The 17,060-nt window shown below is 43.6% G+C and overlaps 1 protein-coding gene across 3 annotated transcripts in view; it reads right to left on the reverse strand.

Moving 5' to 3' along the window:
- The window catches only part of Rgl1 (ral guanine nucleotide dissociation stimulator like 1), a 238,764-nt gene that overhangs the window by 96,788 nt on the left and 124,916 nt on the right, over positions 1–17,060 (reverse strand). Inside the window, exons 1-2 of one of the 3 annotated variants that reach the window (XM_051185980.1) lie at positions 11,061–11,473; positions 9,948–10,058 (exon numbers count right to left, since the gene is read on the reverse strand). The exons of 1 other annotated variant lie outside the window; for it this stretch is intronic. In XM_051185980.1, the coding sequence (XP_051041937.1) occupies positions 9,948–10,058; positions 11,061–11,087 (138 nt within the window). In that variant the 5' untranslated portion in view covers positions 11,088–11,473. Of the gene's footprint in view, positions 1–9,947; positions 10,059–11,060; positions 11,474–17,060 lie in introns of those variants that run through there. One more of the 3 variants, XM_051185979.1, reaches the window with a different exon arrangement.

The following is a 17,060-nucleotide window of genomic DNA, read 5'->3' on the forward strand; positions in this document are numbered from 1 at the left end:
CACAGTTTCTATTGGCTTGAGGCTCAAGTATTAACTAATCAGCAAGTGGCACAATGAGGGATTTTATCATTCTGCTGCAAAATTTGTTAGTACCCTAGATTTTGTTCAACCGAGTCTAACATAATGAAATAGAACTATTTCTTACCTTCCCATTTTCCATCAGAAATATCAAATACAAAAGACAGAACACTGCCACTTACTGGGTACTTTTTAAAATTTTATTGTTTTTTTTTTTAAATTGTATGTACCTGTATGTATACGGAGGTGGGCTGTGCCCACAGAGGCCAGAAGAAGGTGTTAGATCTCCCAGAGCTAAAGTTACAAGTGGTTGTAAGAGCCCCCACATGACTGCTGGGAACTCAACACTAGTCCTCCACAAGAGCAGCAAGGGCTCCTAACCACTCTTGCCCAGTTAAAAACACAAACAAATAAACAAATAACAAAAAAACCCATAATACTACCATCAAATTAATTGTAGAAAAATAGAAGGAAATTTAAATGCAAAATGTTGGATTCTAAAGAATGATTTTGTCCTTCACTATGCAGGTGGCCAGACATTGAAAAGACACTAGATATTCATGAGGGTTAGTCTTGATTAACCACCTGGATTGGATTGGGAGCCATGCCCTGTTAAAGCACACTTTGGGGTGTGTCTGTCTATGAAGCTGTTGCAGAGGCCTTGCAGCAGGAGCACTGACAGTTTGGGCTTAATCTGTTGCTGCATTTAAGACCCAAACTGACTATTGGGAGGGGGGTGACACTGTGGAAGATGGAACATGACTGAAGACTTAGGTCCTTTGGAGCTATGCCTTACACTCCATACATTTCCTGTCACTTCTCCATGTTTCCTGCCCACAATGCTACAGATTGTCCCTCCACCCTTCCTGTCCCACGACAGACTGAAACCTGCAAAACAGTGAACAAAATAAATCCCTTTAAGCATTTATATACAGCATTTTGTCAGAGCTATGAGAAAGAGGACACCGTATTATTGGAATAAGCAAGTTTTATGGACCCCTTGCCATGGTTTGGCCTTCCACTATTGTGTGTAAAATGAGAGGACGAAGTTGGGGACGTGCTTAATTCAGTTTCCTAAGCAACCTGAGGTTGCTCATAATCCCAAGCGTCAGGAGGTACATGTAGCAGAGCCACACAAATTCTTTAAAGTTCTACAATCAGGCTCACAAGAGGGTTCCACAGTGGGTAGCTGAGAAGGCCCTCCACTCAGTGCGTAAGGGGTACACCAGACTCCACACCCTATGCCAAGTGCCTTATTGGCTTGAGCCATTCTCACCCTCTAGCAATGCTATCAGAAAGGCATTGTATAATCTCCACAGCAGAGGAACCCAGGCTCAGAGTAGGCACATAACCTCTTAGCTCCAGCCAGCACAGCACACACGAGGCAGAGATGAATTTTCAAAGCATGTCTGCCTGGCTCCATCAAGCAGACTTCCTACCCCAGACTCCTAAAAGAAATATCCCTGAAAGGCAAGAGCAGCCAGGAAGACCCAGCTCCTAGAAAAACACAGCAGAGTTCAAAGAACAGTGTGCTAATTCTCCAGCCAGGCCTTGATGGTGCTGGGCTCTCCCTGTTAATGCTTGCTTAAGTCATTTTTTTAAAAAGTATTTGTTTATTGTGTCTGTAATTAGAAGTCAACCTTTGGACAGAGACTGCTAGTCTTTTCCCTATGCCTTGCAAAACTAACCCAAAGCTTCCGATTTCCTGGGTTTTTCCATTTAGAATCATCAGCTGTCTCAATAAACAACTTCAAGTGTTGCACTTTCAACAGGGAAAGGGCCATAAAACATTGTATTTTTAACCAGCATCTAATCCAACTTCAGCTATTTTTACCTATATCCACTAAATGTTCTTGGGTCTAATTTTGAAGTTAAGAACTGTTCACAGATCCCAAACCCACCACCACAGTAACAGAAGTTGCAGGTTTATGATTAGAGAAAGGATCACTTGCCAGAGGACACCAGAGACTCAGTTTTAACGGGTTGACTGACAGCAGCCATTGTTAGCAGAAAAGATACAGTATGGGACTTCAAATCGTCTTTACAGTTATGAAATGAAAGACTCAGCCTTGGCTTCGCTTTTATAAAAGATGAAAATATTCAGAAAAAAAGAAGGCATTATTGAATACTTGATAGAAAAGAGCAAATATACAGAAAATTTCTTGGATTTGCCTAGATGGGATAAGATTAACTGTTGAAATGAATTCAACTAAATGGACTGTGCTGAGCAATAAAAAGCTAAAATGTCAGAGGAAGGGATATTTGTTTGTTCGTTGTTTTAATGAGAGTTTAAAAATTATCTAAAGCCATTGACACCATCTCTTCCCAAACTACCACCATGGGACCCTGAGGAGTCATAACAGATTCTGAATAGTATAAAGGAGAAAATGGCTTTGGAAAACGCACCTAGACAGAGGCCCACGTCATCGGAGCACAGCTCGGGCCACAGCAGGGCTGAAACATGGTGTTTCTATGGTGTGGGGCTAAAGGAGCCATGAAAGAGCAGGTTTTCTCCATGTGCACAGACTTCCTGCAGCAGGCCACTAGCTGGTTGCCTACTGAACACTGTGAGCTTGTTCTAGCTCTATTCCTCCTGTGCTTCCTCTATTTGTAGTCAAAAAAAAAAAAAAAAAAAAAAAAAAAAACCAAAAAACTAAAGGCAGTTCTCAGATTAAAGTTAGTCAGGAGATTTCAACAACCACACAGCCGAGGCAACCAAATGTGACAAGGTCTAGTTTTGATCAATTATCCAGAAGAGACTGAAAAGGGACAGTATAAATACACAACAAATCTTGAAAAGTAAAGTGTGAGAAAATACTTGAACATGTAGGCTGAGGGAGAAGGGTAGTGGGGGGGGGGGGGGAGAGGGAGAGAGAGCTAGCAATCACAGTGATCCTCCAGGAGCAGGAATGCCAGCAGCCCAGACACACAGTGGCAGGGAGGACTAGACGTTGAATGTGGAGAGAGATAAAGAGCAGAACACCTAACTGTAAAATGTCTTGTGTCCCTAACAACATGATTATTGGTTGAAATGCTGTTGTCTAGAATACAGCTCTTTGATCACAGTACAGTGGGCTCTGGATTTGCTCTCCCTCCCAGGCTACAGATCCAATGGGTTTTCTTTGCAGGGCAAAACAGACGAACCCCACCACAAAGTTGCTGGAATCCGAGAAGCTAGTCAGAGCTTCCTGCCTCGTCTTGGTGAGCCCACACTGAGATTAGGTCTCTGGTCACCACACATCAAACCCAGCTAGATCGCAGTGTCCTCCTCCTGGGAAAGGAGGCATTGTTAGTGAGTTATCTTAGTACATTTGACCCAAGGAGAGGAGAGTGACTCTGTCCCCAGGAAAGCAGGCCAGCTTTGGTCTGGCCAGCTCATAGAAAGCCAAGTGCCCAAGACCTTCCGCCTGCCATGGGACCTATCTACCCCACCCCCGACATTCATCCCTCCCCAATCCTCTCTACTCTGCTGTCTCCATTCAGGTCTTCGCTTCTTTCTTCACTCATTACCACACAAGCTTCCTCTGGGGCCCCCTTGCTGCAGTTTAGCTTCCTTCCATCCTCCCTCAGACTCTGTCATCACTAAAACGCAAATCTGGCCACACTGCCCTGTATCAAACCCTTCACTGCGATGGCCCCTGTGATAGTGCCACTCCAGTTCCACAGCTTGGGGACTCCACAGCTGAGAACCAGGGCTCTCTACACTAGGTTCCTACCTTTTCTCTCTGGGGCCCCCTTTCTTGTCATTTCCCCACCAAGCTCTGGCCTCTTCCCCAGGGGAGGCTCAGACAGAAATTCCATCCCTGGCCTCCCTGCCTCCCACATGCTGTGCTCTCTGACTGAAGTGTCAGGGCCCTAAGACTAGTTTTAAGTCCCTCTCTGAAGTACCACATGCCAGGGTAACCCACAACCCTGTCTCTTCCACAGTCCCCAGCTGGTATCACATCCACCACAACATACTGGAATTGACTTGACTTTGTCTCCCCTCTTTGTAACCATTTTAGAAGAAAACTGTTTCGCTGAATGCTGTAGGCCCACATTTAGCATGTTATCTGTGAAATACTGATTGTGTTTGCCCACAAATGACCCAGAAGCTAGCTCCAGAGAACTCCAAATCAACTCCAAGAAACTAGCCACACCCATTGGCCAGCCACAGACAGGCTGTTGTTGGCTGAGTCTAAGAGAATGAAGCAACTTTTATGATCTCTCCCCATTTCCAACACTTGCCTTGCTCTGTTTATAGAAATCAGCCTTTTCTGCCAAAACACTCACCATGGTGGAGATGCTGTACTTGAATTTGTGTGTGCTCTAATGTAGCACATGTACCACACTCGCTGTAAAGCCTCATCCCTTAGAAGGGGAGGTTTAAAAGGAAATTATGCTGGGGATAAATGATCTGGAAACAAATACTCCAGTGCTGTGACAAATTCCAACAAGCTAATGTGGACAGCCATGCCACCTAGCTCTCTTCTTTTCTCTCTTAATTCAAAACCCCAAGGGCCATGCCTTATAGCTTCAGAGAAGAAAGGAATGTGTCCGTAATAGGAATAGGAGGTATACTTTTAAGTATAAAGAGTTAATATATCTCTAAGGTTTATGCTGCTCTCATCTGTGAGAGGTAGACATGTACTTTTAGTGCTTGTAAACATTTTATTTATTATTTTTGTGTTTTTATGTTCTGCTTGTTTACCACATGCACACAGTACCCAAAGAGGCCGGAAGAGGGTGTTGGATCCTCGGGGACTGGATTTCAGAGGGTTGTGAGGCACCATGTGGTGCTGGGAATCAAACCCAGATCATTGGAAAAGCAGCCAGTTCTCTTAATCACTGAGCTGTCTCTCCAGCCCTTAGATATGCCATTTTTTAAAGCTAAATTAAGTATTCTCTGGACTGCCAAACTGAAATGGATATTCTTAATTAGATACAACATATTGCTTATGCAGAGCTCAAGAGATTTTGAAAGCAATGAAAGGCAAGAAACCAGTATCTCAGGCAGTCCTAATGCTTACATTCTCCTGGTTGACGCAGGCTACCATGTTATTGAACTAATTATTTGAAAAGCATGTTCCCGAGGTCAGAATGAAAAATACCAGTTGCTCAGTTTTCTGATGGCTGCTAAATTTTGAGCTTTACTTTCTGAATCCTAAATTAAACATCCCAACAGACATGAATAGCTCAGCCCAAGACCTGTTTTCCTAGATGAAAACAAGGATGGCCAACAGTAAACCAGAGGCTCCTCCGGGGCTTATCTCCTTTCAATCTAAAATCCCACTCCTCTTTCCAACCACACATGATTGCAATGCTTGCCAATACTTTTTAACTCGTGTGTTGCCCTTCTTTCTTCAGTGGCCCACAAGCAGGCCAGCACAATCTGAGCTCAGGGCTCAGATTTAGAAAGCACTGGGAATTTGTTGTTGCTGCTGTTGTTGTTAAAAAGAATAATCACTATCTTTGTGTGTGCCCTGCTCTGTGCCAGAAAGAATGTTGGGACAGCTATAATCATTACCTAATTGATTTTTCTCTTTCCCACACCACACCCTCTGCTCCTCCTTATAGGTTCACATCCTATGGTGATTTGGCTTTAAATAAGAAGCAACCATAAACATTCATATTTATCAAGACAACATTAGTTCCACAAAGAAGGATGAAGCATGATCCATCCATGAAACAAGCATTTATTGGCTGTAGTTACAAGATTCTATCTAGTGGGGGATATAAACAAACAGACAATTACAGCAGCATGAGGTAAACATATAATGAGACCCAGAATGCTCTGAGACACACAGAGGTACAGCTCAACCACCCTGGGAGGTTCAAAGAAAAGTTCCAGAATCAAAGTTATCTGACAGCTCTAGGAATTTCCCCGCATGACTGCAATACGCACAGCAACACCAATGACCTATCAGGCAGGGTCTGTGTAAATGCTGGAACCAGGAGCAGGAAAGCCTCCATCCAGATGTCACTGATATTTATTTACCAAGGCACTCCTGAAGCCCAAAGGTGGGTGGTAATCCACCTATTTCCATGGATCTATATAAGTTTTCCACATATTCTTATTTCTATAGTCCACCCTCCTCTGTTTACTGTTTGTGTCTCTTATCAAAAATTTCAACCCATCCGAACAAAAACTCATCAAGAGTTGAAGTCTGCAAGAGTGTGACAAGAACTAGGCACTGGAAAGGAGGTACCAGGGCTCTACCACAGGGTCACATGACTATCAAAGTATAGAAGTGAGAAAAACCATGAGACTATCCACTGACCCAATTCACTCCCCAAAGGATGCGAAGTGAACCCATTACTAACAATTCAATGTTATACTTATCCTAAGTGTGATACATTTTTTTTTCTGTCCTGTTCTGCAGACCACAAAGCCCCTTCCCTGAATGTTTTTCCTTGGCTCCTTCTGGGAACTTTGTCTAACATACTTTTCCTATTTCAGAGGGCATTGGTATTTTTCAGTTCGTTTGTTCCTGCCACTGTGGATGTATACCACAATGCTGGCATCAAAGGTAAATAACACAAGTTGATCATTCACCCTTCCAAAACTAAAAGAACATTTGGATGAAATTAATTTCTAATGTCTCCTCCAGCCTCGGGTTTTTGTGATTCTATGACATGATGGAAGCCACAATGAGAGCCAAATGAAAAATTGCCCTAACTTTAGATATTATCGAAAAGAAACAATGGGTCAAAATTTCTGTGAATTTATTCACAGAATATATTCTGTGAATATATTCACAGTGTCAATGGGCAAGACTACCATTGCAAGTATGAGCAAACCAGGCCTGGATCATACTTAGTATCTATTTTAGGACCATTGCCATAGGGTTTTCCTCAAGTAATCACAAACAAAGCACCAACTTAAGAAAAAAAATAGTATGATTTAAGTGTTTTGGTTTATGTACTTATAGCTAAGAATGTGTAATTATTCTTTACCTTTTTAAGATTTCTTTTATTTTATGTGTATGAGTGTTTAGCCTGCATGAAGGTATTGGATCCCCCTAGAACTGGAGTTACAGGTGGTTGTGAGCCACCGTGAGGGTGCTGGGAACCAAACCTGGGTTCTCTGCAAGAGCAACATGTACTCTTAACAGCTGAGCCATTTTCCGGCCCCAAATGTGCAATTATTTAGTTATGCTTCCTATAACTGAATATTAATTATCCTGAAATCTTAGCACTAGAAAATATAAAAACTGTGCTCTGTTTTTTGAAACTAGTTTGGCTTGGTTTTGATTGGGGACTGTTGTTGTTATCGTTTAGAAAGGGTCTTATGTAGCTCAGGCTGGCCTTGAACTCACTATGTGGCAGAGGATGATCTTGAGCTCCTCCTGTTCCTGCCTCTACCTCCTGAGTGTTAGGATTGCAGGTGCTAAGCTCCTTGAATAGCGCTACAGACCCAGTAGCAGGACTGTGACCACACTCACATGCTACAGGACCTTTGTCAGGTGCCACACTTTATACAACCTATGTAGTGAGATATCAATAAGATATACACAACCATAATACATCCCATAATCTGCAGCTCTGGTTATCATCCAAAGAACAAAGAAGATCAGAAGGCTACATTTTTCAACTCTAGGGAAAGCATGCCAGAAGTGTCCTTGTGTTGTGAACCACTGATGTCCTCAAGTGCCATGGAAACAGCCTTATGGTCTGGGTAGTACTTGACAGCAAAGAGCTAACGCCTGTGTACAAATCCAACCTCTGCTATTCCTTAACTACATGACCCTGCAAGCAAGTGACTCACTCTGGGCATTGTTTTCCTAGTATATAAAAGAGAGCTTCATAATGGCACCTTCCCCATAAAGCTGTTGTCAGATTCCAATATGCATGAAGCGTCTTCCTCGCCTCACCTCAACCCCATTAACTCTAAAACTGTTCACTTTGAAGAATCCTGACTAGGTTACTGGAATGTAGGAAAACAAACGCGAGGAAGCCAACTGGGAAAAGAAAAAGATGTCATAGCTGTTATGCTTCAATTGATTGAGTCAAATTGAGTCTGGGGTTTTCAGGGACAAGAAACAGAGCTTCTCCACAGGGCACCTGAGACATGAAAGCAAGTGGCATTCAAGAGAGCTCTAAGAACTGACTTTTGATGAGGTGTGGTGTCCCAGAGTCACTTGTTCACATGGGAAGAGTACAGAATTCTTCTACAAACCAGAAACAATCTCACATGATTCCTTCTTCTCAGTATTTCAGATCTACAGTTTAACTCAGAGCCAACTGCTCTAAACTCTATAAATCTAAGGATATGGAGAGAGGCTGGATAAGAGGAGAATGCAAGCTGGGCAGTGATGGTGCACGCTTTTAATCCCAGCACTCAGGAGGCAAAGGCAGGTATATCTCTGTATGTAAATCCAGTGACTAGAGTAGCTGCTAAGAATCACTAAGTGGCTGTCAACATCTAAACGAACAGCAGTTTATTTGGGGTGAGGTCCCCTCTATTGCTCCCACGACATTCTTGCTACCATATCTGGCTAAACACTAACATTGCCACCCATGGAACATTTGTATCATTAGAGAGAGGAGAACAACCCAAAAATGCAAAGGGTATTTGAAGACAACTGTCTCAGAGCTTATCAGTCATTTAGAACTAGCCATACATGTCAACACCACACCAACATCACATTTAAATAATGCATATATACACAAAGCCAACAGAGGAACACGGTGACTTGTCAGCCTCAACACAGCTCATGCCAGGCTCCTGTCCTGAAGAAGGCATCCCCTGGTATGTAAAAACCTCGACTTTTCACCAGCACAGTTCCTATCTTCGTCGACCTCATCTTCAGAGTCACCAACAACTTAACTGCCCTAGTCAAAATCATAGGAGCAGCAAAATCTAAGCAGGGAAGGCCAATGTGAGAAGAAAAAAGGAAAAAAAAAAAAAAAAAACAAAAAACCAAGTGTCAGCAGTCATGGCAGAGGAAGCATGGCTCCAGGCCTCCTGCCTTCAACTCTGAGACTTATAAGTCATGTCGCCTCTGCTCCTCCCAGGCAGTCGTGGATATAGTACAGTCTACCTGGGGACACTGCTCCAAACGTTGAATGTTCTGGAACTAAAGTCAGTAAGTTGTGATGCAAGTATTCACTCCTCACTTCAGGCCATCACCCACAAAGCCCTAGCATGGCTCTACTGAAGCCAAGAGGACACCCTCCCCCTCCTGACTCCCTTCAGCCACCACCATGTTCCTTCTCCAGGCTCCTATGCCATATGCATCCACTCTCTTCTCACCTGAAGAATTCATTCCTTAGTGCTCCCACCCAAACAGTGATCCTGTTGCCAGGCTTTCTGTGTTGCATAGTCCCTTCATTTGGGATGTGTTGAAAGAGTCAATGGATGAATTAAGAACTCACATGACCCTCCCCAATAGTTTATGGAAAGCAATCTTTTCCAGTGTCTGCACCCCCACCCCATACTCTACAGGCAAAGTCCCAATACCAAGTATGCATCTGCCTCCTCTTACACCATAGACAGAAGGTCACAATGGGAAACCTGCCACCCCTCAAAAGGAGCAGTTCTGAATGGACTGTTGCTTGTGCATTCTGAGTTTCTGGCTGTTGGCAGCAACAGGTAAAAGGGAAACGTGTGCCTCTTGGGCACAGTGGCTTATGGCATTAGAAGAAACAAGCTGTGCTTTCTGGCCAGGTCTCTGTGTGTCTGCCATCTTCTGCCACACCACCCCTAATCTGTTTGCCAAGGACTTCAAGATATTTCCGGAAGGTTCTGAATTATTGACAAACTTAGGGGAGATGCATTGGAAAACACTAAGTACTAAGACAGACTTGTACAGCTAGTGCAAATGCTTGGCCATCCACAGTCTCCTTTATAAGGCGGGGGTAGGGGTGCCTTGGCTAAATAATAATGACATTCACAGAAGAGTTGACACTGAAATTCCAAAGTTCAAGATCTCGGGAGCTCTACTCACCCCTAGCCATCTTGCTCCTTTATTGGCCGCCTGTTGAATCTGGACTCTTTTGAGGGTGACATGGTAAACAGCTCCTTCCTCAACTTCTTCACCCCAGTCCTGAATCGAGCTCTGCCAGGCACGGGATAAAGAGAAAGAAAAAGAGGGTCGATGTGTGCTGTTGTTTTCTTCCCCCTCACTAGCTTGCTTCCCTGCTTTCAGCAGCATTCAAAGCCTGAGATGGGCTGTTCGAATAAATATTCCAATCAGAGCAATGCAAGACACATTGCAATAGGCAAGGCTGAGATTTTCTTGGCCTGCAGCCCTTTCCTGCCATATCAGGATCCTTCGACTTCTCCAGTTCAGTTATTTTTCCTAGACTTGCCACATATCTTAAACCACTCTTTCAAGTTTTTTTTTCCCTTCATAAGGAAACTGTGCTTTAGTCCTGATCAACTGTCGCTTTAAGTGAAACGAAAAAGAACTCATTTGCAAAAACAAAAGTTTATCCCTCTCTAAGTGCTCAAACATTTGAGCAATGTCGGTTTTAAACTCCCCACAAACAAGTGTTTTAATGCCAAGAGCTCTTTGGGAAGTGAAGTTGTATGTCTTTTTCTCCTCTTTCTGTTTTGGAACCCCAAAAAGTTAAAGAGATGTGGAAAGTTTTTATTTCCAAAAAAAAAAAAAAAAGTGTAAAACTCAGGCAAGTGCAGAAAAAAAACAACACATCCTCATACAGCTTCCACTGAAATTCACACAGCGACCCCCGGATAGCCCTGGATAGTCATGTCGCCTGCTAAATCTCAGATGTGCCTTAAAGGGCTGCTGCTGGGAAGTAGAGCGGCACCGCTCCCCCAGACTGAGTTCTGTCCTTTCCAACTTCTGCTCTCCTGACGCGCATCTGTCCCAGACACCCCGCGGGTGATGCCTGAGTACACAGGCAACGTTTCTAAGGAGAAGAGGCTCAGAGAGGGGAGGGATACAAAGCAGAGTGAGAAAGCTCCCCATGGAGCGCGGGGTCCGGGTGGCTCGGGTCAATTCGACAAGACTCTAACAACCCGGCCCGAGAAAGCTGGAGGTGGGAAGAGTCCCCTAGCAGAGAAGCGTCCAGGGAAGGCAGGGAACTCGCGTTACCATTTTAGCTTGCCAAAGCAATTTCATTCTCAGTTTTCTCTCCGGTACGCGAACACTGCATGGTGCGCCCTGCTCCGAGGCGGCCGCGGCGTCTCGCTGGCCCGGCTCCGGGTCCCTGCTCTTCCCACGCGCCCCGCCGCCCCACAGCCACCTCCTCCGCCGAGCGCGACTCGGCCACAAAGGAGAGCGGCCAGAGAGCGAGAGAGCAGCCCGGGAGCCCGCGGCCACAGACTCCTCCCCGCCGCTCGGTGATGTCAGGCTTTCCTGTTTGTGCTTGCGAGCGCACTCTCCCTTTCGGAAGCCCCGCGGATCAAGGCAGCCAGCGATCGTTTCTCCAGCTCCGGAGTGGTCGGGAAAACGAAGCTTTCAAGTCGAAAGGGGGTTTCCTGGTGGCCACCAGCTGCCAAAATAAAACCATGTGTGCCACACGGTGTGTGTGCACGGCCTGTTCTTCGCTGAAGGAAACTGGGGAATTCAGGATGAAGGACACTTGTGTGATCTGCTTGATATTTGGAACTTGGAGTAATTACATCAGAGTGCCCTTGGATTCCGGGAAGCTTTTCATTAGGATAAAGTCAGAAGATACCTGGGTATCTAAAAACTGTGCCTGGGAGCTCTACCCTACCTTGCACCTGCAACTGCCTGGATTTGTTCCTACAGCCCATTCTTGTTCATTTGCTTGTTTTTGACAAAAGGTGGCCCTGGCTAGCCTTGAACTTTTGGAACTTTTGTGGCAATCCTCCTGCCTCTGTATTCTGAGTAATAAGATTACAGGCGAGCATCAACTCCACCACCCATTATGATAAGGCTTAGTTACAGCCTTCCTGGCTACTGTGGGTGAGAGCAGACAACGCTGGGGAGGGTCTTGCTGTATCTGACAGTGTGTGGCATGGGCCATAAATGGTCCTGGGGGTTTCTGGAGTCTCTGTGAGTAGTCAATGGATGTCTACACTGTGGGGACACAGTGGGATAATTATTGCCCTTTGAAGGGCCTTCCCTGGTGAGATTTTATCTTAACACAAAGATCTATGTGGGACAATACATTACATTTTAAAAGATCTGGTCTCAACACATCAGCAGCAAGAGATAACCAATAATAATACTGCTAAAACTGCACCTTCTAGCACTCCACACCAATCACAAAAACCTTAGGGCCCGTATGTTTTACTGGTATCACCCCTGGTCAATTTGAAAAAGACCTCCTCCTAATTGCTATGCTAGGGCATAGCACTGAGCTTTAATTAGTAATAAATATACCATGAGCTGAAATGTCAAGGGATAGAATGTATGATGTCCCCAGAAGAGCAGACGAAATGACAGCAAGGGCATACCAAGGAAGCAAAGGATCTCTGCACACTTCAGAGTTTATGCAAATCATATGCTCCTCAGACAGCCCCAAGCTTCAGGGGTCCAGGACTGTGTAGAGAGAAGAATGTTCTTTTTCAACCAAAGTGGCTGCTTCTATAATTTAAATATCAACTACACCACACCACACACACACACACACACACACACACACACACACTCACACACACACACACACACACACACACACACACACACACGCAAGTGCTCCCTCTGCCGTACTCAGTGCTTAAGACAGAGTGTTCCAGGGGTCAGAGAGAAAATATGTGGAGGCCCTACCTCAGACTTTGTAGGCCTTCTTCAAAGCACTGTGCCACACCTGGAGGACTTAATTCTGGTGACCTTGAAGACAAGAGGAGACCAAGGACAGCAAGCAACCCTTGGGGTTGATTTTATGACTGCTCTAACCCATCCAGACTGTAAATTTGAAGATTATTGAAAAACTTCTTTATAAAGGACAAGCAGTTTCTTCTCCAGGAATTCCTGGAGAAGGTGGCTCGGACCCTTCCCAGGTACTCTCCCTTGTTCTCATCCTGCAGCAGTGTCTGGACTACCTGCTGTATAAATAGAGGGACAATGGGATCCAGTTCAAACCCCAACTTAACAGTGCAATCAGGTTAGATACCACTCCCTTGGGTACAAAGTGGGACTATCTCACCCACGCAAATCACCTGGTGCATGGAGAATTGTCCAAAGGTTCCATTCTCTCTCTGCTACCTCCCTACTAAGCACTACTGGCCCAGACTCCATAGGAAGCTGTATCATGTCTGCAATGAAGAGAAATCTGAAACAAGCTCTTCCCAATTGCAGTTCCAGAGAGATTCACCAAGAATGATTGTGCTTATAGCTAAGAATGTGTTCTTCAACACAAAAGCCCTGGTAAGAAGTTAATGTTGATTACATTGCCTATAGGGGAAGTATTTTGAAATAAAATTGAAAATTCCTCGTTGACTTCAACATTTGATAGTTCTAAATCACATAAAGTCTGCTATTTTTTAAAAAATCTTTTTCTTCCCTTCATATGCCTGCACACCGCTATGTGTGCATGATGATAATAGGCTGAGCCTCTGAACTGTAGGCTACCTAATTAAATGTTTTCCTTTATAAGAGTTGCTGAGGTCATGGTGTCTCTTCACAGCAATAAGAACCCTAACTGCAACATACACTAACTAAAAAATGAATTTTTAAAGGAAATGGCAGGGAGGTGGGGAAGAAGAGAAGGAGATACACACACTGAGGTAACATGTTGAGGATGCAGAGAAGAGGAACCCTGGTATATTGTTGTTGAGAATGGAAGCAGCATCCACTATGAAAAACAGTACAGCTGTTGCTCAAGAAATTAATAATACAACTACCATAAGATTCAGTGATGCCAATTATGGGTATTTATAAAAGTATGTAACTACAGATCTCTAAGCTATGCCTGCACTTCCATGTTTATTGCAGCATTATTCATGACGGCCAAGCTACAGAGACAATCTAGCTGTCAATCAAAGGATGAATGGATAAAAGTAAATGTGATCCAATGGAGTATCATCCATCATTTAAAAAGACAGAAGTCCTGTCATTCATGACTACATGATGGACCTGGAAGATGCTATGCTGAGGTGAAATAAGTCAAGCTCTGAAAGACAAGGTAAGATCTCACTTCCATACTGAATCTGAGTAGTCAAACACATACTATCTGAATAGAATGGTTATACCTGGTGGGTGTGGGAGTAGGAGGCTAGGAAGGTACTGTCCAAAGAATACAAAGTTTCTGTAATATGAGATAATTTTTGCATAGGACCTATAGGTACTGTATTGTATTTTTAACTTGCCTGAGAATAGATCTTATGTTAATACGATGGCAACAATAATAATGGAGCAGGAAGAAACACTAAAGAAAGTGCACCTGCCACTGGCCTTGATGATGGTGATGGTTTCATGCTATGTTTTGATCTCCAAGCTCATCAAATTATAAATATATATATATATATATTTATTTATACTGAATGTAACATGCCACTCGTACCTTAATGAAGTCATTTAAAAAGCTTGTCTTAAAAATGACAATACCAACACAAGATGGCTAGAAATAGCAAGACCTCAGCTTTGCCATCCCCAAATTCAAGGCTGGACTGCAATGTCCTATGCTCAATCAAAAGTTTAGAGGAGCCAGGTGGCTGTGGCTCACACCTTTAAACCCAGAACTAAGGAAGTAGAGGCAGGCAGATCTCTGTGAGTTCCAGGGAAGCCTGGTCTACAGAGTAAGTTCCAGAACAATCAAGGCTACACAAAGAAATCCTGTCTGAATAAACAAAAACAAACAAACAAATAAAAGTTCAAAGGAAAGCAGCTAAGAGTAGAGTAATAGCAATGACTATAGGAAGAAAAGGAAATGAGTGGGTTACAATCCCTTTATACCTTGTCTTACCATGGCTGAGTAGCAATTGTCTCCACTAGCCCACAACTACTACCTAAGGGGCAACCTTTCCTACTCACTGCTAATAGAGTTAAAATGAAACTGTTAATAGCCATTTGCGATAGTTTTATTAATAATTATACCTTCAGCTATCTGTAGGTCACTAACAACAATTTTGGAGGAAGATATAAGGAAATAAATCACAATCCTCTTAACTTTACCTTCAGCAATATCTAAGTATGGCTGAAACGTGAGGCACTCAATCCTCTGAACAACCCCACGAATGCTTCTCCTTGCTCTTGAGGTCTGCAGGCTGTGTTGCTTAGCAATAGCTTCCCTTACTCATTTTCCCAGTATCATCTGGGCATTCTGTTATGGTTGTTTCCAGCTGTGAAAATTGTGGTTGCACTGGGGATGCAACTCAGTGATAAAGTGTGTGTTTGGCATTTTCAAGGCTTTGGGTTCAATCACCAGCCCCGAAATCAAAAAAACAACAAAAACTCTGGAGTTGCCCCAGTCGCCTGCTTTTTGCTTGAACTTTCAACCTTGCTTTGCAAAGGGCAAGATGCCAGTCACGCTTGGTTAAAGATGAATGTCCTTTAAACAACTGGCAGTTGCTGTCATTTTCTCAATTCAAACTGACCTTATTAATTATCACAGAGATACTATAAGGTATCAATTAAAATTCTCAATGTTTGGTTAGTACATTATTCTATTCATGTAAGCAAATTATGAGCCAATTTTAGACAGTTCTATTATAACCAAAGAAAAGGCTGTCCTCAAGGATGGAATATAAAGACAGAAGAAATATAAACAAATACCACTCGGCAACTGCAGGCCCAAGGCAAAGGGTTCCTGTGGCCATGACAGCAAATGTTTTTCAACTAATACTTTAATGATTTGTTGGTGGCTACTCTTAATTGCTGATGATGCTTACCTATAGAAGAAGTTGAATTATGGAATACCATTTGTACCTAATGTACCATCTGTGGCTAATGTGCATCAATGCCTCACCTAATTATAGATTTCTATAAAAGAAAAAAAGACACAGCCAGAAATGTGTCCACAGAGATGAAAAGATCAAAACACAGCAATCAGCTGAGACATGCTGCCAGGTTCTGTGTGACATATAATAAAACACCGCAGAGGGTGACCTAACCTAAACATGAAGGACTTTGACCAGGGTACTGGAAAGAGTCACTGGACAATTAACCAGATCACCTTTTTTCCCCTCAAAGGTAAAGGAACCTCCTTTTGTCATAAACATGGTGCTGAAATAGTAAGTAGTGAGCCTCAAAGAAAGAGGGACAGGTATGGCAAAATGGCAGAGCACTGGCTCTTCTGTCACAGGCATCTGGAGTTGAGGTCCAGCCTGGCCATGTCACCCACTAAGTCCTATAAGGAGATAGGAATATAAACATTTCTGTCATTGGTTCACAGCAGGAATTAATTGAGATAATACACATCAAGCCTTCAGCCCAGTACCCAATATCTCATTACTACTCAATGCTAATAGCAGTAGGAGCCTCCATGTGTTAAGTTAAAAAATTGCAAAAAATACAGCAAACTACTGGTGTTTACAAAACAAAACTGGCCCCTCTTTTAAGTAGCTCAAGATTCTATCACTTGAAGACAGAATTTCATGACACAAAGACCACAGAGAGCCCTAAGACTCACCCACTGTTCAGTCCAATGAGCAACATTTCCTGAATTGCTACAAACCTAGAAAAATGCAGTACTCAACGTTCCTGCCTACTTCAATCCATTCTCCTCCTCGCAGTAGCCACTGAAATCTTTTCAAATCACATTACCATCTCTTCCTGTTCTTTACCCCCTCTTGGGGTTCCCTATTGCCAAGGATAAAAGCCCAAATCCTGTCTCTACCCCATAAAGCCTGGCTGAGGCTGGCCTCTGCCTTCCCCAGCCTCCCTCTCCTCACCCCACTGTGTTCTCACACTCTAGCTGCTTGATTGTGTTTGATATCTAAAACATATCCAACTTCCCCTGCCAGAGGGCCTTGGAAGACATCATTTTCTTTATGAGGGACAGCCTAGCCTCTCCTTGCTCTGGTTTAAATACCTGTATCATACGCAGTCATGGCCTGGTATTTCTCTTTCCTTGTGGCTCAATCACAGTTGCAAGCTCGCTATTAAGACTCTTTTACTAGACTGTAAACTCTATGAAGGCAGAGGTGATGCCAGGTTTTCTTTCACCATGCTAGCTCCATACAG

The sequence above is a fragment of the Phodopus roborovskii genome, unplaced genomic scaffold (assembly GCF_943737965.1).
Source record: "Phodopus roborovskii unplaced genomic scaffold, PHOROB, whole genome shotgun sequence".
NCBI lineage: Eukaryota > Metazoa > Chordata > Mammalia > Rodentia > Cricetidae > Phodopus > Phodopus roborovskii.